Below are 24,628 nucleotides of genomic sequence, written 5' to 3' on the forward strand. Positions count from 1 at the left end.
CTGTGCCCTTGCTGGGTGACCTGGAAAACCTGACCTGTGTGGGGTTCTGAGTAGTGAGTTTTAGAACATCTGGTATAGTGTGTAGGTAGCTTTTAGGCCCCCATACATCAGAGATTGACTGCAGCAATCGTGCAATTTGCAATCGATTGTGTATAAAAAATCTTTCCCTTTTTAATCGATTGCAGAATTGCCACAATCAATTGAAAAAGGGAAAGATTTTTATACACAATCGATTGCAAATTGCACGATTGCTGCAATCAATCTCTGATGTATGGGGGCTTTAACAGTCTGGCTTTTAAGGATATCTATGGTGACTTAGGGCCTGATTCAGACCCACTCGTGAGCGGCTGTCCGCTCGCAAGTGGGTCGATGGTGTGCACTGCGCATGACGGAGGGAGCTCCGTCGTGCGCATGCGCGAGACGCGACGAGCGAAGGACTTTCCTTCGCTCGTTGTGTCTGATCAAAGGGGGCGTGCTGTCGATGTTGATTGACAGCACGCCCCCTTTGGTGGGCGTGCCGGGGGCGTGCCTGCCAGACGGAGGCGTTCCCAAGGGAACGCCTACCGTCAGAAGCCGGCCCCACTGACATCACTAGTGATGTCAGTGGGAGTGATTTTGGCTCTGATAGAGCCAAAATCACTCCTGGCCTTGCGGTTGAGAAACTCAACCGCAGGCTTCTGCTCGCACTGGCGATGGTCGCGATGGTCAAGACCATCGCGACCATCATCCTGCACGCTCGTATATGCTGTGGGTGGTGACCCACAGCTATACGAGCGTCCAGGAGGACGCTCCATAATTATGGAGGTGGGCCCTGATTCAGAGCGAGCGGCTCTGAATCAGGGCCTTAATTAGTACCTCAGTCAGTTTGATTATACCATCTGTGCACAAGCCCACAAGCATTTATGCTTAAAAACTGGACTGTTAGGAGAGGGTAGAGTTTGGGAAACATTACCACTACTATTAGCTCATCCAAATCCATGATGTGTCTGATAAACCCAAAACAATATAAAAAAAATGTAAAAAAAACCTCTGCAATGAGAACAAAAGTGTATTTGTTCTTTATAAATTGTTATAGACATGTGTTGATGGAACCAATAGGGTCACAGGCATATTGCACAATAACTATTCTGCTTTCACACAGCAAAAATGTATCCAGCAGTGAAAGTTCAGGAAATGATGCTTATTACATTCAGCTGCTGCATCATTTGTACCAGTGGGAGTGGAGTGAGGAGGAAACATGTGACTACTGGGATTAGAGTGCTGGTCACATGAGCGGGACTGGGCTTATTACTGGGGAGGTGCAGCTGCAGCAGTCACAGTACCTCTATGAGAAGTAGCTGCAGCACCATGGGTCTGGGAGTATTTACCTCAAAGAGTTTCCTTGTCCTGCTCAGCCTGGTGTTTGTGGTAAGTCTCTATTGTGTAAGGGACTTTAACTTGGGATGGGCATTTTCTGCTGCCAGATTCCATCTGAGCAGGGGGTGGTCTTGTCAGTCTCCTGGCCCTAATGGGGGGTGCTCTTGTCAGTCTCCTGGCCCTAATGGGGGGTGCTCTTGTCAGTCTCCTGGCCCTAATGAGTGGGGGAAACAAAAACCATTACAGTATAAAGTTTGCAAAATGTAAGTAACTTATTCTCTTTAAATCAGTGCAGTAGATAATCGGGCTCAGTGAGTGGGTAGGGTCCTCCTGCTGCTGAACCATTATTCTATTAAGCTCTGTCTTTAGAGCAGAGGTTACTGAACTAGGTCCTCAAGGCACCCTACTGGGCCAGGTTTTAAGGATAATCATGGTTGAGCACAGATGGTTAAGTCAACAGCTTGAGGTACTAATTAAGTCACTGGTGTCCAAACATGGTTATCCTTAAAACCTGGTGCATGATGCATTGCTCTTGGGATGAGCTGCATACTGCTGGTCTTCGCACACATGTCGGCATTGGTAACGTATGTTCACTCCCGATGTGGCCTGCTGTCCCTATACTCTGCTATGTGGACCTAAATACAGTATTTTTGTAGCTTGGCAGTGGGAGTATTCACAATCTTCAGATGGCGTTTGCTCCTGCACACCTGGCTTGTGAAGGATACCTCTTCCCTGTCCGCCGCCTCCTGCCAGACCCCAGGGATTTGTGCACACTAGTAATGCAGAGTCTGACTCGACAGATGTAAGTTGGGCAGCACAGACAGTGTAATGGTTGGCATTACTGCCTCATAGCACTGAGGTCATGGGTTCAATTCCCACCATGGCCCTACCTGTGCGGAGTTTGTATATTCTCTCTGTGCTTGCGTGGGTTTCCTCCGGGTGCTCCGGTTTCCTCCCACACTCCAAAAATATACTGGAAGGTTAATTGGCTTCAACCAAAAATTAACCCTAGTGTGTGTGCGCATGTGATAGGGAATATAGATTGTAAGCTCCACTGGGGCAGGGCCTGATGTGAATATCCAGATCTTCTCTGTAAAGCGCTTCTCTGTGTGCGCTATATAAATAACTGGTAGTAAATAAATAAGTTTCACTGCTGCAAAAGTAGCGGTGAAAACCTTTTGGGAGACGGCTTATTTTCTGGTCAGCTGTCTCTGCGCTGGAGCAATGATGAATTGCTCTGGCACTTTCAAGGAGTTAGAATGTTAATTAACTATTGGGGTCCATGCAGATAACATAATGAATATGGTCCATAGTTACCCAAATTCCCCTTTATCACTGTTGGCGGGCAGCAACTGGGGCACTGCCTGGTCTGCCCATGCTATGTTGTAGCCTGGGATTGCCTATTAGCAATCTTCTTATGACCGTATTACCAACATGCCTGATAAATATTAGTTTAAATAGAATAATTTTGATCACTTCAGGATAACCTGCCGCAGCCTGGTGTCAGCCTTTGCCCAGGGTTACAGCTGTAGTCACCTGACTGAGCAATAGTTATTGTTAGAGTGCCCAGGAACTGGTCTAACCACATGCAAATACAGAACGCACTTTTGTTTCTCCACTGGCTCTAACCAGATGAGGTCCTGCCTGTATTCTGTCTGTCACGTGCAGAGCGAGCTATCCAGCACAAAGGTTCTTCTCTGGCTGTATACAGAAAGGTGCAAGGTGCACAGGATAATGACGTGCTGGAGATGGTTATCCTGCCCACACAATCATGTGCCCTACAAACCGGAATTGATAAGGGGAAGGTTGAGCTTTATTGGAGCAATCATTTTATGTTATGGCTTATTAGCAGGGCTGTAACTAGGGTGGTGCGAAGCAGGGCAGGGTGTGATGTCTGGGCCTGTCAGTTTACCGGCCTACAAGTGAGAATGATAATGGCTTCCTCTTTTTATCCCCAGCATCTCCTGGCCTCCCCTATCTCTTCCCTGACCCTTCCCCATGAGGCCATGGCCCTTTTTCAGGTGCACTATCTAATGTCCCTAATTAAAAAATGGAGGCGGGGGGGGTGAGGTGCCAATGCGCTCTCTGACATAGACCACCAGAAATGAAAGTTATGGCTCTGTTTATTAGTGCCCGTTTCCAAGCTTCAGGTATCTTCTATTGTGTCCATAGACCTCGTACAGATGATGAGACCTGAAGGGGAAATGTATTCGGTTCCTGGTGGGTATTGCCTATAATAATGCCATTTAAAAGAAATAAAAGCCATTAATATAACAATCTGCATCTTTTGCAAAACTGAACCTACTGCATTTCCCCACCTGCTTAGTAGCCAATTCTACCCTATGTTGTGGGTAAGTTATTATATTGCAGTAATAAAGTACCACCACTACTTAACAATCCAAGGGGTCTATGTACTAAGCCTTGGAGAGAAAGTACCAACCAATTGGCTCCTAACTGCCATGTTGCAGGCTGTGTGAAAAAATTGCAGGAGCTGATTGGTTGGTCCTTTCTCTCTCCAAGACTTAGTACATAGACACCTGAAAGTTCCCTCCTCTGTATCTTCGTTATAGTATATTTTGCGCTATTGGCGACAGATACTTCCTTGTTAGCTCCTGTGCAGCTGTGGCCAGGGAATGTATGTAGCAATCTTACCCATTGAAGGATCTAGCGAAGTGTCTCTTCGGGCACTGGATTCTGTATTACAGGCAAGGTAAAGCCACACTGACTTTTTAGTTTTTGCTGCTTGTTGAATCGATGTCTGCACAGGTCTAAGGGTACAGCGTTGCACTGCTGAGACAAGAGCAGGTTGGAGATGGTGGTAACACTTTTGAACAAAGTGCATGAACTGCAGTTATACACCCGCTCTGGTCGAAACTGTTTTTTTTTTTTTTTTTTTTTCTTTCCTGTATCTGTCTTATAGCTATATCATAGGCTTTAAATATGGATCCTGACCATTCCATATGTCTCCCAAATCCAGTATCCGGGACACTCTAGCAGTGCATGTTTTCCAGGTCTCCTCACAGAATCGCTAGTGAAATGATCAGTGCCACCTGTGGGTCACTTAAAATTTGTCAGTAATGAATGTACCTTTGCTGTTACAAGGAGATATGGAAAACCTGTACTGTAAGGTTCCCTGAAGGCTGGATTTGGGGAAACAATTGGTATGTACAATTGTGTCCTCCTGTGTATAGGCCCACAAGTCTTGTTCTTGAGGCTATACTGCACCTTTTAAGCAGAGGGGCAGAGCTGTGACCTCTTACTATGCAGACCAAACTGTACTGTTAGTTGTTTCCCCAACAGCCTTCAGGAAACCCCGTCATATACAATTGTACTTCTGTGTATAGATCCTTTAGTCTTAAAGTAAACTACATAAGCCCAGGTACTTCTCGCGTCCTATTAGCAATCATGGAACAAGTCGTGTGTGTTTATTTATTTTTTCTTATTTACATTGGGGAACTCTTCTATCCTTTAGACCTTATCAACCTAATTGTAATATTTATTTATTTTTCTGATTTTTCATGAGCACAAAGCAGCATGGGGGAGGACAGGAAACCACAGCCCGAGCTGCATATAGGAGGGTTTGAAGCCCAAAACAGCACAGAGTAGAGAAGCGAGACCTGTCATGCAGCTGCATAGAAAGTGGGGGCAGGGCACCCTTACAGGGCATGGAGTTCCTACGTCCAGCGTGATCCCAGACACTTTTGTCCATTAAACTGTGACTAATCAGTATGCAGTGATGGATTTAAATGGATAATTTAAGGAACCACTGCATACAGTACACACAACTCTGGTGACTTCCAGTAGGGATGGCAATCGACCCTCGATGATTCATAATAATAATTGATGGCTTATGGCCGATGGCGAATGCTTCTGCCATTGATGTGGGAAAACCTGGTGGTTTCCCTCCATCGATGTCTAAACATAACCACATGTGTTTTTTTTGTTTGTTTTTTACAGTGTGACTGGACAGAGCATAGATCCACCCCTGGCACCTGGGAAGCCCTGCCCCAGGTTCTGATTGGCCCATGGGCAAGTCTGTCAAAAAACAGGGATGACCACCAGTTGGTGAAACAATCGATGGTCATCTATTGCATGGCTTCTTGCTATTTTACCATCGATGGCCATCTCTAGTTCCCAGCTTACTCTCTGTAATGGTCATGTGACAACTCTGTTCACCTACTTCCTGTGTTCGCCCCCTGATGTTATAGTATGTCACAGCCCGTCTGATGGAGTTCTCCATAGCTTTAGAGCCTTTAATGTTCAGTTCTGTTTAGATATGTGGTAGATCTACTATAACCTGCTGATCATCGACAGTAAATGCTAAACAAGCCGGACTTGGCATTGATTTCTATTGGTACCTGTAGAACAATCGGTCAAACCAGATTGCCAGAGTGCCGCTTTGCCAGCGAGTTTACACTTGTAATGCCAATCTGATATCCCCTGAGTGACTGGCTAACAATTTCCCTATGCTGGTGTCTGCGTTCTGGGATTGTCATAGTTGCTGTTAATCTCATGTTCCCATCCTTTATCATGTCAAAACTGAGCATTACCTGACAAAGACCCTTTAATTATATTGTGGTGATTGGGCACAAAGTAACCTGGATTACAATGAGAATCTGCATGTGGGTAACTAGCCGGGAGCAGAAGCTTTTCATAAAAGCAGACACCGTCCCCTGAGTCACATGGTCCTCCAGAAGTCACGTCTGGGGTCCTCCTGAAATACCAGAGTACAGCTTTTTGTAACTTGCTGAACTGAATTAGGTTGCAGTCGCCATAGAGGTCGGTGGGATGAGGTACTGCAGGTGAAAACGGTGACTCTCTACGCTTTTACCTCTTGGTATACTGGGGGGGAAGCTGACATAAGCAATGACTGCCTACACTGAAAAGGCCTTAAGTACATAATCTGCCTCGGTACTGGGGTTTGTTCAAAGACCCGGACTCTTCATCTTGTAAAAGCAACATATTTGTCGCTATAACGTGTTGCATATGGTTCTGAAAAATGCGATGCCGGCTACGTTACTATATCTTAGCATTGTTGCTGCATCCGAGAACAAATGACTTACAGATGTGCCCACATACATCTATCCTCCATGCACTACAAGTTGCGCCACACAGCGCAGAAGCTCAGTGTGACTCTAGCGCTGAGCGTCTTCGTGCGTATTTTTACTTTCATATGCGTCTTATTCGCACAACAACGCGAATAGCTAACACAAGTGGCTACTGCTGATTAAAATCATATGCAGCGTGTGCAGCTGCGGAAGCGGCTTGTGCTATCTATTCACATCTTTGTGCGAATAAGACGCATTTGAAGGTAAAAAGATGCTCAGCGCTACAGTTACGCCATGGCGCGACTAGAAAGACTGGTTATCTCCCCGGTAGGCCAGATGTATGTGGACCAATCTGTATTGCGTACAGCTATAAATCAGGCCCTGTGTGTAGTAACAACACTATATAATTACTTTGACAGCGTTGGTGGCTGTTTTAATAGTTGCCAAAACTTCAGTATAATTTCCAGGGAGACTGCTGCTAGGTCTGTGCAGTGGATGCATTTTATGGGACACTGAAGGAGATTTATCAAAGCTTGAGAGAGTGGAGAGATAAAGTACCAACCAATCTGCTCCTAACTGGTGTTTTTTTTTTTTTTTTTTCAAACACAGCCTGTACAATGACTATTAGGAGTGGTTTGGTTAGTACTTGATCTCTCTCCAAGGGGTCTATTTACTAAGCAGTTTTAGGAGAAGTGATAAGGTGCCAGCCAATCAGCTCCCAACTGTCATTTTTCAAACAGTCTGAGATGGCAGTTAGGAGCTGATTGGCTGGCACCTATTCAATTTTCACTTCTCCTAACACTGCTTAGTAAATAGACCCCCATGGTGAAAAATTCCACCGCTTAACTGCCCAACAAATGTCCTGTAACATCTCCTACGTTTCTTCATCTAGTCGCCATCACCTCTGGGTGTATCCTGAAAACCTGTCTTCACTTCATGTCCCTGAATGTACTAACGTTGATTTAATCCTCTTGTTTTTCAGGCAGCAGCGGCTGGACTGGGTTATGTCGGGATTAAGGTTATTGTCACCTACAAGCAGTATGAGAGCGTTCTGGGAAATGCATACGTCATGCTCCCTGCTATAATCGTGCTGTGCGTAGCCGTGGTCCTGTTAATTATTGGGCTGCTCGGATGTTTCTCTACTATCCAGGAATCCTGCTGCGGCCTGGGATGTGTGAGTACCGTTATATCTCTACAGGGGAGGTGTATCAAGCCTAGGAGAGAGAGGAAGTGGAGGAGTTGCCCAAAGCCGCCAATCAGCTGCTGTCATTTATCTAGCCCAGTCTGATACAACAGTAATTCTAGGCACACACTAGGCTGTCCTATCTAATGATTTGTAAGTGTGTGTATATGTGTCTGTGCGCAATTGGTGCTGACGTCATAACTGGGCGGGCATTTAAATTTGCCCATCCAGTTGAGCTGTCAATCACCGCTGGGCCCATGCAGCATGTGTACGGGGATCGATATATCTGTGAACGACTTAGGGTGCATACACACCGTGACTGTATCGGCACGACAAATCGTGCGTATGCACTATTGCTTGCCCTATGCGTTATTGTGATTGGCTGTGCAGCACAGTCAATCACACAATATCGCATGTGGCGCCATACATATTCATGAAGGACTGAACAAGTAATCGTTCAGTCGCTCATTAAATTGTGCAGTGTGTACCGGCAATCATGCGATATCCAGGGTGAAGGCATATCGCCCTGAACATCGGCATGATTGCCTGTCGTTCAGGTGTGTACCCACCCTAAGTTCACAAACATCTGCTGTACACACCAGCAAATGCACCATAGAGTTCACCCATTCAATGGAACAGGCAATATATCAGTGTGTAACCTACTTAAGAAGCTGGTTGCTATGGGTAACTTCCATTTTCTCTTCATTCACCCATGAGACATGTAATTGCTCTATCAGTGCATGCTGTACCGGTGTACAATTGGACAGCTCTGCTGGCATGGTTACTGTGGTGCTGCCATCCCCTTCACATCCACCCAGTACATCAGTGTGGGAGGGGCAAAGTGCTGATTGGTATGTGACCGGATGACCTTGCTTCGCCAGGCGATCACAGATTTGACACTGATAGATTTTTCGGGGATGAGTTATCACACACTACTCTAAGCGGGCTTACTCCACCAAACCTAGGGATTCGCCGTCACTAACTGCCTGTTACCCACCCACCACACAGTGGGGAAAAGTCAGTAACTCTCTCCTACACAGGCACCTGGAACCGCACATGCCACACGGACGGGCTCCTACCTGTAAACCACCACCTTCTGGTTATCTGTAGACACTGCTCAAACACTTACTAGATAGTGTCGGCTAATTCCTACTGATGCCTCACTATGGACCAGTCTGCAGTGGGTAGCTGGCAGAGGGAGAGACTGGGCTCAATCCAGAACAGCCGGAGAACGGAGTATCATTTAGTACTGGTAGTCACAGGATGCAAGTGGGTTCAGCTTTCTTTAGCCAATGTGTTTATTGCTAAAGTCTTTAAAAAGACTAGTCCCCTTGCTTGGGTCAATTACAGCATACAAGAGGTCTTCAGAAGTACAGTCCTCTAATAATCAGAGGATCCGCTTTTACAGAGCCACATCATCCCTTTTATATAGTAAGAACACATTACAGCTGGTTGTATTCCTGTCCCTAGATATCTCAGGCCCATGGTGCAGCAGCCCTCCTGTTACCATCTACTTATAGTCCTTAATGAGCCTCTGCCCATGTGCAGAAGCTCATTCTGATTGTGACGCCCCAGCGCTAACCGCTGTCAGGTGCCCCTCACTGTTTTGCTACTGCCCTCACTGTTTCCTGCTGCCAGGCCCAATCAGAGCTCACCTGACAGAATCTCTGCCCAGCTGGCAGCAGGTGCCCAGGCAGTGCCTGCACCAAGCTTCCACCGATCTTGGGCATGCTTGGATGCTCCTAGGCATTTGGTTAGTTTGTCTCTGCCTAGGGCTGGCTCTGGGTAGAAGTCTCCTATTCAATCAGGCTTTTACCTTGGAAGCCATCCTGTAACCTATGATCTGTAACTTTTGCCTTGTGCCCTTTTGTATTTAATTACAACTGAAATGTTCCCTGTCTGTTCTATCTTCATCCAGTTCATGTTCCTGATATCCGTTATATTTGCTGCTGGAGTGATTGCCCTCATTTTAGGACTTGTATACAAAGACAAGGTGAGCTCGCTCAAAATGAGAACCTGTTATGAAATTATAAATGTTAAAACTGGAAATTAAACTCCCTTCTCAAATTGAGTTATGTATTTAAATTTTTAAGTGGTTACCCCCCCTTAAGACTTCCCTGCGGAAGATCCCGGGTGGTAGTATAGATCCCCCTACAGTATTTGTACCTAGAAGTGACATGGAGCGAGGGCGGAAGTGCGCTTCCATTCCTAGAACGGCCACCAAAAGATTTGTCCCCTCGCTGACTCTCTACGTTTCGGGCACGGTGGCTCTTAGCTTGACACAAGATTATATTCCTCCTGTGTCCACGTGGATAGTAGGGAATGACGTTGAATAGTAACTGATGACGTTGGGTTACATTTACGGAAGGGGATCTATCCACTACCGATCCCAGATGGAAGGCCTAAGTGACTGCCGTGTAAAGGAAAGGAAGGTTTTTTTTTGTTTGTTTTTTTTGTTTTGCAATCTGATCAAACAAGATTAACACGTGAGGGAGAATATTCCTGAATTTGGGCTTCTCCTGGAAATTGGAAGGACCAGCATGTACACTGCATCTGTGCAGACTTCTATGTCCCAGTTACCCTGAAGCCATAAAAAAGCAGTTTGTTAGAAGGATTAAGATCTATGCAGGTTAACGTTGAAACTTGGCAACTGAAAGGGAAAATGGCAGATGGGGGTGGAGCAGTACCTTGCTGGGTCATATCAGAGTTTAGATGGGGGCCTGATGATTTGAAAAGTAGACCCCTTAAATCTGCCTCATCCTGACCTTGGAACATAAATGGCAGCCAAGTAGGGTTGTAAACCTGCGCACACAATATAATAGTTACCATTTTTTTCTTACATTTTTTTTTTAGTTGTAACTAGCAAAACAAAGTAACTATTGCAAGCTGGAGAAACAAACTGCTAGAAAGAAAATATTACTTCAAAAGCAATGGTTTGTTTGTACAGACCAAGCAGGTCTGTCCAGTATCTCGCTAGTTTCATGCTCGATAGCTTTTTATTTTTTTTTGCCTGAGGCTCCTCTTAATGACCGTGCAGACCAAAATATTCATGGTCTGTAAATAGATGTAGGTATACTGGTTACCTACCTTGTCTGAAGGTGGCCATACAGTGCAATTATTGGCCCAATCATCATACCAAGTATCTACAGATAATTGCACAGCATATAGCCACAAAGCCCCGTTATCTGTCTGGCATTACTGATGTGATAACTTGTGCTCTGATGTACTCTGACAGACTAATTATCTATCAGACAGTGTCAGCTAATTGGTCTGATGGTGAATTATCTCAGATAAAGCAAATGCAAAGTAAAATATTGAAATTATGTGTTTTTTTGGTAAACTTTTGCCGTTCTGTCCCTTGCATTAATCCTCCTTCTGTTATAGATCAGTCCAGAGCTCCAGAAAAATATGGACGACTTGTTCAAGAAGTACGATGGAAAGAATGTAGATAGTTCTGGTGTTGACTTCATCCAAGAAGAGGTATTTACGTGAATGTGACGGGGTATAGTACCTGTCATAGCTCTTTAAATGGATGCTGCACTTTTGTGCTGTACTTCTAAAGTAGGTTAAGACTGTCTGTATTTAAAAAAAAAAAAAAAGATTCTTTGCCCTGTGTAAAGCCACTCCTCCAGCCTATCGCCACAGACTATTCTAGCCTACTTCTTTTATATCCTCCCAAGAACGTTGCTGCCCCTGTAGCTTTTAGCTATAGGTTCTTAACCGTACCAGCTTTACAGCCCACATGCGGATATAAATGCCAACTTCTGCACTGGGTCAGCACTACCCTCCTCAGACAACTTAGTTTAGCTTCTATAAAGCCTAAATGTAAAGTTGTGTGAGGGTGGTGGGTTTTTTTTTTTTTTACCCCTGACTTGTGTTTGTATTCGTCCCCCTCCACAACATCACCACGGCAATGTTGCAGCCTTCTAAGCCCGTTGTCAATAAGGGACAATTTGGAGGGCTGGAATTCTGTGTAATGGCGGAACTTGCAGCCTTTTAGGTGGTTTAGTAGAGCCCAATAATCACTAACAAAAGATGCCCGACCTATGGAGGTGACTTGTGCTCTCTCTGCATGCTGTGCAGGCCATGTGACCGCATCCTGCACTCTGGTGACAGTTCCAGCTATTTGTCAGTGTTACTCTACCTCCTGGTGCCCCTACCTAGTGTGTGGCTGCAGCCAGCCTGCTCACCCGCCTCTGGTTCCATCCCTGCTTGTGTCATGTAGATGTCGCTGTTCACCATACATGTCTGTTGTATAACTTGAGGTTTCCTCCTCCTCTTATAGCTGCAGTGCTGTGGAGTGAGTAACTACACCAGCTGGCTGCCCACCGCCTGGGTGACAAAGAATGGCTCCCTGCCGATAAGCTGCTGTAAGAGGAATGTGACTGGCTGCCAGGGAAAACTGGATGCTCTAGACAAGATCAACCAGGAGGTAGGAATATCAACATTTTAATAAGTGTCTGTAAATTGGCCCGTGTAGAATATCGCTGGGTTCGGATCATTCCGGAGTACTGTAGGTGGCTCTGCCGGGGAAACTGCTGTGTGGCTCTGGGACTGTGCATTGGATTTGATGGTTGTGTTATGTAGTCTGCTGCTTGCTTATTCTCCCAAGATTCAAATACATATTGTGCGACTGTTAATTCTGGGTCTAACTCCCCTCATTCCCGTTCTCAGGGCTGTGAAGCAAAGTTGGAGACTGTGATCCACCAAGTGCTCCGTTATTCCATGCTGGTCATACTGGGATTTGCAATCATTGAGGTATATGCAGTGTAAAATTGGGTATTGATCATTACATAACACATTTTTTTTTTTTTCCACGTGGCCGCTGAGGAATTTTTGGGCTGTGGCTGCCCACCATTGTCCACGCTCTTGCAAATAAAACTAGTAGCAGGTGCACTTTGTCCCTGCTCACAGCACTTTCTAAGCCGGACATAATTGGCGGCAGTGACTACACAGGTGAGACTGGACCCATTACTGTAGTGGTGCAACGACTTACAAAAACTGTGTATATTATACACACACACCTCTCTATCCCTGTGATACGTGATAACTCTTATTTACAGCTCCTGGGAGCTAGTGGAACAGGTACACCTTGGTCATATTAAGTGTGTGTTTATGAACTTTTAAATGAGTGCATTTAACATGATGGCTGTTATTGAGCACTCGCTTACACTCTAATTTTAATTTTGCAGTTACTCGCCTTGATAAGCCTGTGCGTCATCTATTGCAGAAGTACAACAGAAGGATACCAGCTGCTCTAGGTCACATTCTGGAATATAAAACTGCAGGAACCTCTATTGCAGTGGCCTTTCTGATCACGTATGACGGACCCATTGCAATGCATACTTATCTCTCTGGACTTGCTTATGTAAATAACTAGAATGTAGTTTAACTTTCTGAACTTATACTCAAAATTGTGAAATGGATGCGGCATTGGCGTGCAGTACGCACTATGTATTTTTAAAATATTGTGTTCGTCTCTGTGCATTTCAGTAACTTTTGGAATAAAACAATGTGTAATTTCTTGTATTTGTGTTTTTCACTTTGTTGTTCAGCAGTAATACATTATGTGCCACAGCTGAGACTGGTCTGTAAATTAGTGTAAGCTTTAGGGGCTATTGTATAGTGATATGTTGGCATATATTACCTGCTCTAAAGTATTGACCAGACTATTCTTGTGGCATCCATGCTGGGGGACACTGGCAATGATGTTTGGTAGAGGGGCTGGCTGAGGAGTTCAGGTACTAAAAGGTAAAGTGTTAGGCTCTGTCCCCTCTATCCCGTTCCACCTCACCAAACAATCATCCATTTTTCCGGTTTGCTGTAGGAGACCTACGTTTTCAATTCCAGGCTCTCCCATTCGATCTGTCAATGGCTCCGCAACAAAAGTCGTGACCCGTATGGTCTCCATACAGCGGTGCAGACGCGTTAGACGTTCTCTATTTGGACAACCTTCTCAAGGCTCCTTCAGAGATTGTACTCCATCTCCAGTTGGGGTTGGACATCCTGGAGATTCACAGCTGGATCATAAATGATTCAAAGTTAAACCTCACATCTTCACAGGAGATCTATTCTTGGGCACTCAAAATCAGAAAACTGCCTGCCTTTCACAGAATCTGGATCTACAGTACTTGGTGATGTCTCTACCACAGCTTCCTTAGGTCTCTATACTTCGGTGTATGCAACTTCTGGGGAAGTTTCATGCTCTGATTCTATAATGGCAGATCGTGGACAGGACAGACAGCTATATCTGCAGTACCACCAGATCTGCCAGTGTCTTCTATGGTGACTGAACACCTGAACCTCTCAAAGGGATCCCCGTTTTAGCTGACAGGCTTGGGTGTGGTCACTCTGCATTTACATCTTCAGGGCATTTGGTCCGAAGCCGGATCCTACCTCCCTATCAACGTTCTAGAGTTGCAGGTGGTGCGGAACACCCTAATATGAGCTAAACCTTTCCTACAGGGTAGGCTGGTTTAGATAGTCTGACAATGTGACTGGCCTACATCTGAAAAACTGGGTGGGACCTGCAGTTGCCAGGCTCTAACAGAGGAGTCTCTCATTCTTTGTGAGGCAGAAGGGTGGGTCCCTGCCATCTGTTTATTCACATTCTGGGGGTGGACAACTGGGATGCGGACTTCCTCAGTCCCTGTCCATCCCAGGGAATGGCAACTGCACCAGGGAATGTCTCTGTGGATTGTGGGGGTTGCCAGTTGTGTATCATGGCCGCCATCTTAAACTCTTCCACCGTGTATGGAGCTCTCGATATCCACAGGCTCTATTTTGTGGACGCCATGACAGCACCTTGGTCCTTTCAGTTGGGATACCGGTTTCCACTACTATCCATGCTGTCCAGGATACTTCAACATGTTCAGCGGGATTGTCTCCCATTCATTCTTGTCGCTCTGGATTGACCTCGTCGACAATAGTACAATCTTCTGCAGAGCATGTTGGATGACTCCCCTTTTTTTTTTTTTTTTTTTTCTTTACAGTAGATCCTGTTGTAGAGGAAAACTGAAACAGGAGCCTTGTCCACACCTCTCGAGATTCAGAACCTGAAGGCTCGTGGGTTTTCCATGCCAGTGGTCCTGACCATGATTCAGACTGTCAAGCCTGTGACGTCTCGGTTTAACCATAGTCTGGAAACATTACATTTTCCGGGGGTGGGGGTGGTGGGCAAACAGTCTCTCTGTTGATGTCTTTAAGGTTACCACGCCTCTTCCTTACATGCTGGTTTGTCGAAGACTTCACCAGTCTGTCCTTTTTCAGCGGGAGTTGGTGCCACTAACTGGTGATCCTTCATGGCTTGGGCATTGCGTAAACAGCAGTGACTGAGTTTAAGCAATATTTTTGTTTTATGCCTGGGGAGACTCCAAGCAGCGCCAGAGATGGACAATAAGAGTCTGTGTAAGGATTTACCTGGCTTCCTTCGTGGCCCCTAAACTCTCAGGTATCATCAGTAAGTAGGCTGAGGCTTGCATGTGTTGTGGGGCCCACTGCATGCACACTGCCTGGGGCCCCAGATGGTAATCCATCATGGCTACTATTTGACAGATTAGTGCATATAGGATAGAGGTGGCACAGTTGACCTTGTGGTGGTGCAGGAATAATCTAGAGTTCAATCCGCTCAAAATAGTTGAGATGGTTGTGGACTTCAGGAAGAGTTCTGCCCCTGTGTCCCCACTTGTGATAGATGGAAATGCTGTGTAAATGGTTGACTCAAGTTTCTGGGGTCCACAATCTCACGAGACCTTCAGTGGGGGGCCTAATATTGATGTCAAAGCTCAACATAGATTAAATTCTTAAAGCTGCAGCAGAAAATACAATCTCCCTCATGAGTTGTTGATTCTCTTTACACTGCCATAGTCGAGTTTGTGCTATGTTCCTCCGGTTAAAGTCTGGTTTGGTTCAGCGACCGGAAAAAGATAAGTGTAGGCTCAAGGGTTGTGAGAACAGCAGAAAAGATTGTTGGGGTAGGTCTCCCCTCAGTTGAGGAGCTGTTCCCGTCTAGGGCAAGGAAGCGGGCTACTGATCTTGTAAGGGATCAGTCTCATCCTGATTGTCCCTTGTTTTAAACTTCTTCCGTCAGGCAGGCGTTATAGAACACTGCCTGCAAAAACTTCCAGACATTATCAGTTTTATCCACAGGCTGTTCATTTGCTGAAGGATTTGCTAAGGTGTGTTTTTTTTTTTTTTTTTTTTTTTTTTTTTTTTTTGTGGTAATTTTATGTATTTTATGATTGACTTGTGTTTTTTGGCATGCAGTAACTGGAGCTAAATACCAGGTATACATTTGTTCTTCACCACAGGGGTGTATCTCTAATGGGTGCAGGGGTGCCTGCACCACACACCTTGCACCCATACTATTTATAACTTTCCTCTCAGAGGTCCCGTGCTGGGTGTCGGCGCTGTACAAAAAGCCAGAAAAATGACTGCCGCAGACACTTTTTCAACGTCATGTGCAGTAGACTCCAGCCACACCCTAGTGCCCAGTGTCTAATGCTTCGGTGGCCAGTCATCGGCTGCCGGCCGCCGGGAAGAGGGGGCCCCCTTTTCTCTCTAAAGACTCCCCTGCTTGGCCAATAAAGATGATTCGATTTCTAGTTGAGCAAAACTACATTGGGACAATATTTCTCCTCAGTGATCAATCAGTCCGAGCAGCAAACAAAGTTGGATAAATCTCTCCCAGTTTCAAAAATGGAAAAGTAGAGGTTTTACTTATGTACATTATAATCTTTTTAATTGCTATAGCACTTTATAGCCAACAATTGTCTAGTACATTTTATAATCTGGTTGGTTTGACCAGCACCTCCACTTCTCCCGCATGGTGTTATCGGATCATAGGCACCATGCATGAATGCTTCTTAGACCGAGAACATGGTATTTAATTATATATATATATATATATATTTTTTTTTTATTATCTAATAAGACTCCGGCCTCTTTGTTTTTGTTTCTATAGTCCCCAAGAAGCCCAACGTGTGTTAGAACACTCATCCTTTCCAATGGAACAGATGACTGATTACTTGTCAGCTGGAATTATCAGCTGCTCTTCCAGGCTAACTACCCAAGACTGCTAGCGCAATTTAAGAAAGATTTGAAGAGCTGGGGTGGGATGTAGTCTGGAAGCCGACTGTCTAAATGTTGGCTTCCATGATAGGGTGTCGTGGTCTCACCTATTACGTATCTTCCAGTTACAAAATTTTGGTCCTGAATTTATCACATTATTTAAAACAATATACCACACTCCTATAGCATTCCTAACTGTTAATGGCTGGAATACTCCACCCTTTTAGAATGCATAGAGGCACCCGACAGGGATGTCCCTATCCCCTTTATTTAACCTGGCTATAGACCCTCTCATCCGCACCTTTTTGTTATGTCAACAATGGCAGGGAATAAATATCGGAAATAACACCTTGAAAGTTTCCGTGTATGCAGATGACTTATTGCTGTATTTGGAGAACCCACATTCTGCTATACCTAAACTTCTTCATATCTTGAAAGATTTTCATACAATCTCTGTTTTTTTTTTTTGATAAATTATAACAAAACCGTGGCCTTGGACCCCACAAAAAAAATTGGAAAGATTCTTTTCCATTTAAATGGGCGAAGACGACTCTAAAATACTTGGGCCTTAACATTCCGGCACATCCCTCGGCCCTATATTCAGACAACTTCCCTGCTCTAATACAATGTACACTTTTAGATTTAAAAAATGGAAACACCTCCCACTCGCATACATCGGTAGATGTCAGTTAATTAAAATGATATCCTTTTCCATGATTTTTTATTTTTCAGATGCTCACTCTGCTTCCTTTTGGAGTCTGACCTAAAATTAACAAAGTGGTCACCAAGTTCATTTGGGCGGACAAAAACCCCAGGATTTCACTATCCAAACTCAGCCAACCACCTACTTTAGGCGGAATCAACCTCCCTTGTCTAAAATCAATTGACTGGATTAGAGGAACAAATGGATTTGCTGACACTCTAATGGAGCAATCTTTTAGTGCTGAAACTCCACTAGTTAGTCTGTTACACACACGACCCTCGTCTTTCCCACCTCACGTAACACAAAATCTACTACTTCATACTACATGCATGGCTTGGCAACGAGCCAGAACTCAAATGAGAGTCCCTCCTAACGTCTCCTTGTTCCTTCCTATCAGCCATAACCCAGGGTTTAATGCTGGTTTTTTTAACACAGATTTTCAAAACCTGGAACGCACAGGGACTTCGTTACATTTATCAATTATTAGATCTATCCACCATGACTATTTACTCTCACAACCAAATACAGGAAAAATTTCCCTGTATCCAAATCCCACTAGTCATATATTTCCAAATACGTAGCTATGTCAATACTTTACTCGATAAAATTCCCATTACTTCTGGGAAAAGTGGTTTGGATGATGTGTTGTCTCGCTGCCCCTCTATGTCATTTTCCACTTCTATGCTATACACTTATATACGCCGAGAAATAAATCTGGAGGTGGAGGCAGCAGGAGTTGCCAAGTGGCATTCCACATTCCCTAACATACCCCTATCCACCATTCTAAAATCTTTTGTTAGACTTAATAAGCAATTAATTTCGGCTTCTTACGCTGAGATGCAATATAAATTACTACATCGCGCCTATTACACCCCCAAATTAAGATTCATTACAGGTACTTCTACAGACTCAAATTGTTTTAAATGTGGTCAACCTGATGCGGATCTAATGCAATGCATGTGGCACTGTGCGGAGGTACAGAGGTTCTGTTCCTTAGTACACACATATATCCACCACGCTGGGAATTGGTTTTGAACTAACACCAGAGTGGGCTATGTGGGATATTATATCAACCATCTGGGTCATCCTGTCCCCCTGGAGGTGCCCGTTTACTACTAGTAAAGATTGCAGCAGCTGCATTTTATCCCAATGGATTTACACTGACACTTTAACGCTCAGTCTTTTACAGCCTAGAATTGCGCACCTATTTAATATGGATTGGCTAGAACTATCCCTTAATAAAGAGAAGGAGGCAGAGAAGTTCTTTAATGTTTGGCTTCCGTATGTTCACACATTAACACCTCAGGTTAAAGACACGCTCCGTGCTGCAGTCCAACTTACAGCCTGGTATAATGAAGAAACCTTATCCTCAGGCAGACCCCCATTTTAGATCCTGTAATGATACGTTACCCGTGGATGTATTGTATTGTACATTACTGTTGTAGTCCTATTGATGTCTTGTTATTTTCTGACCAACATGCTATATTGTTTATTGCAGTCTTACAATAAAAATATGTTTTAAATGCCGGCTTCCAGACTTTCTAATCCTGGCGTGGTATGAATGACAGACGTCAAAAACTCGCCGCCTGTCATTAATCATACGCCGGAAGACCGACACCCGGCATACTGAACGAAGGTAAGCCGGGCGCGGACAGCCGCAGGAGGGGCGTGGTTACGTTTAGGGCTCCTGGGGGGCACTTAGGGTTAGGAGAACCCCCCCAGGAGGGTTAGGCTAGCGGAAGGGGGGGGTGGTTAGGGTACAGGCACCCCTAAGGGAGGGTTAGGGGGTAGAATTAGGTTAGAGATACTTACCTTAGGGACGATCGGGATCTTCACCCTTACATTTCCTGGATCGGTAGAATCGATGCCGTTAAAATTTATATGCTAAATGAAGAATATCTTAAGAAATCTGGGGATAGAAGAAGTGACACCTAATTGGAGGGGGGGGGGGGGGGGGGGGATTTCAACCACAAAATTTATGTAGCAGAACTAAAATGGATGTATGAACTAAAAACCTTTGCTCTCCGAGGGACATAATGTAGATAACGAAGTAAAAGCCATTATTTGCAAGAAATAAAGAATCATTTTCACATATGTAACTAATAGAGTGATGCAATCAAGTTACCCCCTCATAATAACACATCATTTTTTCAATGGAATAATACAGTTACATTATAAATACTAGGTTACCTTAATTGGTATATACTTTTAATTTTAATCCCAGTTTTAGTTTTAGGTCTGTTTACCTAATTTCCACACTTTATGATATACATGCGTGTCCTAAGAGATACATATGTTTACATACCAATTTCCATGCTAGTTAATTTACATAAATGATTGGTTAACATTCATCCACATGTGCAAGGCACCTCTAAAAGATCAAGCGTGTGTTTGAGTGACAGTTTCTGGTTCCTATGACTACATAGGAAGAACCAATCCGATCAAACCAATTTACTGAACACCTATCAGCACAAGAAATCTCCCTATATATCCAGGCCAGATCAGAGCAATGTCACACTATTCCTTGAAGAAGGCTTCACAGAAGCTGAAACGCGTTGGAGGACACCCTACATTTTATTTGCATCTAGAAGGAATTGGCTACCAGATCCACACGGAACTCTATTCAATTCTATGCAGCCACGATCACGTGACCAGACCCGGAAGTCGAAGTCGGAAGCAGCTTTCGTGGAGAACATCAGCCGGCAAGGAGGAGGAACGGTGAAGCTGACGGATCCAAGGAGGTAAGTGCATCTCACACTGGAGGGGATTGCGGCGTCTGGTGCAAGCCACAACCGCATACCCCTGCCACAGGCCTCGACCCCCACTGCCAGGCGGGAGAGGACGCCCGTCCGGTCATTCGGGCGCGCGGCCGCTATCTGCCAGCAGTGACAGGTACCGGCCTGAGAGCCCAGCCTCCTGTCAGCTTCCCCACCGCACTCCTACTCCAGGAAGAACAACCACCACCATCACTATCGACCCATAACAACACCACATTGAATAGGATTAACGGGACGCCGCCATCATTTATTTAAGACTGGTATATATAGTAGCTGATTCCAGTGACTGTAAGAACTTGAACCTTTTTTCCCAACCACTTTTTTTTATTTATTTTTGCCCTTTTTTTCTATTTTATTACAATTTTTCAAAGCAATTTTTTTCTATATACAATTTCTATTTTTATTATTTTGATTTGATCTACTACCAGTTTAGTACAATAATAACCATCAATTCTATATACTAATAAATGAACATTTATTTTCATCCATTACACATGTGGTCATAATTTGAGTACAGTGGCACGTGAATTGGTTTTGTAAAACACACTATATGTTAATTTATTCTTCATATGCACAGCAGATATTAACATTACCAAAGGGCTTTTAGTATACAGCCTTCTGCTGAGCGCAGTGTATAACTTAAGATTTCTTGTACATTGTTGCTGGTAGAGTCAGCTACCATACACAGCAGCTCGCAGATTGCACAACCATCTATATTCAGTGCGCAGATACTCTCTACTATTTTCCTAAATGAAGAATATATTAAAAGTATGATGAAGCATTTTTGATCCCTGTTGTAGAGCCAGCCAGCTGTAACTATAATAGTGTTGGTATCAAATGTAAAACTCTTAGTGTATGCTAGCTGTGCCTTTTAAGCCGGGTACACATTAAATGATCTGGCAAGATTGGTGGGGCAATTTACCCTTCGTATCATGCAAGATTGCCGGTACACACTAGAAGATTTAACGAAAGATGAATCAATCGCTCGTTCTGTCCTTCATTATTCTGCACCGCATACGATACTGTGTGATTGGCATGCAGTATGGCCAATCACACGACGTCGCTGACATCCGGAGTGCGCAATAGTGTGTACACCCTAGACTATGGTGGACGATTTGTCGTCCCAAATCGTCAAATCATTGTCTAGTAAGTACCCAGCCTTCCAGTAATTCAGCTGGCCAGCAATACTTAATATAGACCAAATCATGAAAGTAAAAAGCCGACTGTTCTTGAGATAATTTCTATTAATGTGTTGTGTTACAGAAGTAATGTGTTTGGCAAACATTGGGGTAATCAGTTACAGCCCGGGATCCTGCCAAACTTCTGTCGGATGTGCCCATGTTTCTCTGTACTCTGGTAAAAGTCTAATCTGTATGTGTGACTGTGGAAGATTATATGATGTGCTACAATTGGTTTTATTTCTTGCAAATGCAATCTATAATATATATATTTTTGGGATCAAAAGGTGGTACACTAAAATATATATATTTATAATTAATTTTTTTTTAATGTGTTATTTTCTCTCTGCCTCAATGATAGAAAATTAAAAGTGGGAAACATTCTGAAGAAAGTTTAATGTTATTTAAGGCTTTATGTATTCTGTCAGGGTATTTATACATACCAGTCTTCTGCTTTGTAGGATTTACCTGATCTTCTCATCAAATCCTTGTTTCTTAAACATTCAATTAGCCACCCAAAAATTATAATATATGGTAATGCACTACTGTGTGTGTGTGTGTAATATATATATTTTAGTGGAACACACTACTAAAGCTGGGTACACTGATAGATATATCGTCCATTCAATTGACCTGCTGATATATCTATAGTACATCGGCGGGTGAGTACACTCAATATGTCTGAGCTATATTAGTTCAGACATATCGGATCAGCCCTGCAGCACAGCATATGGCCGATAGATCTGAAAGATATATCGGTCATCTGGTGTGTACAGGACAGGAGACCCGTCGCTCGCCCATACACATGCTGCAGGGACCTGCCAATATGTGACAGCTCATCTGGGCAGGAAGATTTAAATGCCCGCCCAGTTGTGATGTCAAGCCCAGCACATCGGGCAGACGATTAGTAAGTGTGTATGCACATAATATGAAACATAATAAATTAAAGCTGGCAATGTGCCCTGCTCCATAACCAACACCAGATGGGCTGGTGCTGGTCACACTATAACAGGGGAACACGCTGTACTGTCACCCAGCTCTCACCTGTAGTCTTGCTATGAACCACTAATTTACCCTGTGTAAAATGCATTCCTGTACTGCGTGGTGTTTGGGATATTGCAGGCTGCAGTGTACTATATACAGAACTTTACAGTGCTGTTCTGTAATGCACTTTGTGCAGCATGCCGTATAAACCTTAAACTCACTCTTATTTGATGAATTTGTAATAACAGCTTTGTATTAATGGGAGTATGTACAATATAAAAACACGAGTCCAATTAAATAATAAAAAAAAGTTTAAATACTTAAGACCCCTCTGAGCCCCCGATTTATAACTATTACACCATCCTTTTCACCCTCAACAGGGTGCTGTTGTGGTCCTCATACCCTGTAACTGTATTGTTGGGGGCCTAAGGCATAGGGGTATATTTACTAAAGTGACAGTTTTTAGAATTGGAGATGTTGCCCATAGCAACCAATCAGATTCTAGCCATTATCTTGTAAAAGGTGCTAGTTAAATGTTAAGTAGAATCTGATTGGTTGCTATAGGCAACGTCTCCATTTCCAAAAACACTCACTTTAGTAAACATACCCACTATTGTCCAGAGTAGCGCTGTTCATCCCTGGGTACTGTTTCTGGGTCACAACAACCACAACCTCTATTCTACATTATCCACCCAATCACCCAGTGTCCTGCAAAGGAAAAAAATACTTTGAATAGTTTGGAGCTTCCTACATACAGTGACAGCGTTGATAATATATAGGTCATAGCTTCCTCATCCTGGTCACCTGCATTATCGTCTACTGTACAGTTTTATACCTGATGGTCTCATTATGAAATGATCTCCCACCCCAGAATGCCAGGTGAATAGCACACGCCTGTGCCGGCTGGGAAATCTAGCTGTACACTAGCGTGAAGTGCACCTTCCCCAGCCCCCCACAGAACTCCTATTCACCATGGCGAAGTTATGAACAATAGGCCACGGGCTACATCATGAGATAGGCAGTGTTCCCAGTGAGAGCACAAACCGCTGTACTGTATCATGTAAGGACAGTGATGTACAAAGTATGTACTGTACTCCACTGTGTCACTCGTGTATTTATCTACAGCGGCCCCTACAGCACAGGCTTACTATGGCTTAGTAGTCTGACCAACAGGACGACTCTGGATGGAGAAGACATTGCGGTGGGAAAAGGTTTTAAGGTGGCCAACCTCACTTCCTGCAATGTGATTGGCTGACTCCTGACACCTTGCTTGGGATAGGCTGTGTGGGTATTGACCATCTCTGCCAATCATGTACATTGTACTTCGATTCTGCATTGTGACTATAGCCAGAGAAGTAATTGCTGGATATTAGGGTTATTATTACATGTACTACGCCTGGAAAGTGTGTAACTGAGTGGTGGGCATACTATGGATGTAACACAACACATACATACTGTATTTCTGTCTATATAAGTAAACACAAGGCACATAAATGTTGCGGTATTGGACCACATGTGGGGCAGGATGCATGCGATACATCCCGCCACTTATTGCATGCATGCCGGTGTAAATAACGCCGATATGCCTGAAGAGAATCACAAAGGACAGCTCTCCCGATGAGAGTTTCCCAGAAGGCTTTCTGCACACGCGCTGAGTAACGCAGGGGGTGCAGGGGGGTGCTGGGACGGATCGGGACAGACTGTTTCAGAAAGGAATAAAAATAACTAAAAAACATTCAGGCCCTAAAAAAATTACATATATATATATATCATAAAAATTATGAACTTTATCAACTAGAAGCTCCTAAATCAGAGGTTCCCAAAAGCAGTCCTCAAGGCTCTCCAATAGTTCAGGTGTTAAGCTGCATACACACACAACGATTGAGTTAATGAACGATTTTAATAAACGATTTTCTACCTTGAAAAAATGAACTAAAATCGTTTACTAAAGTTGTTCATTTACTATGTTCATTTAAATGTAATGAACGATTTTTGCATATTAACTTAATGAAAATCGTTGAGTTGACAAGTCTGACTGAACTGCAAACGTGAACGCGCATGAACAATAATCGTTCATCGTTTGACTCAGAAAGTGAACGATTTTTGCAAACGATTATCGTTAAACAATATCATTTAACGATAATCGTTCAAAAAATCGTTGTGTGTGTATGCACCTTTAGAGATATCTATGGATGAGCACAGGTGACTTAATTAGTACCTCAGTCAGTCTGAGTTAACCACCTGTGCTCAACCATGGATATGTCTAAAGGTGCCCATAAATCAGCGACTGTTGCGATGCGATGGGAAATGCCGACCTCCCACCATCGATG

The 24,628-nt window shown here is 44.0% G+C and overlaps 1 protein-coding gene across 1 annotated transcript; it reads left to right on the forward strand.

The window, feature by feature from the left end:
- Positions 1–1,277: 1,277 nt before the first annotated feature.
- LOC148519519 (tetraspanin-36-like) lies at positions 1,278–13,116 on the forward strand. The gene is made up of 7 exons (XM_088476483.1): positions 1,278–1,407; positions 7,387–7,578; positions 9,506–9,580; positions 10,972–11,067; positions 11,873–12,019; positions 12,262–12,345; positions 12,780–13,116. The coding sequence occupies exons 1-7, from the start codon at positions 1,327–1,329 to the stop codon at positions 12,846–12,848; spliced, it is 744 nt and encodes a 247-aa protein (XP_088332609.1). The 5' UTR covers positions 1,278–1,326; the 3' UTR covers positions 12,849–13,116.
- Positions 13,117–24,628: the final 11,512 nt, after the last annotated feature.

This window comes from Taudactylus pleione, unplaced genomic scaffold, assembly GCF_031769625.1.
Source record: "Taudactylus pleione unplaced genomic scaffold, aTauple2 ptg000189l, whole genome shotgun sequence".
In the NCBI taxonomy this organism is placed as follows: Eukaryota; Metazoa; Chordata; class Amphibia; order Anura; family Myobatrachidae; genus Taudactylus; species Taudactylus pleione.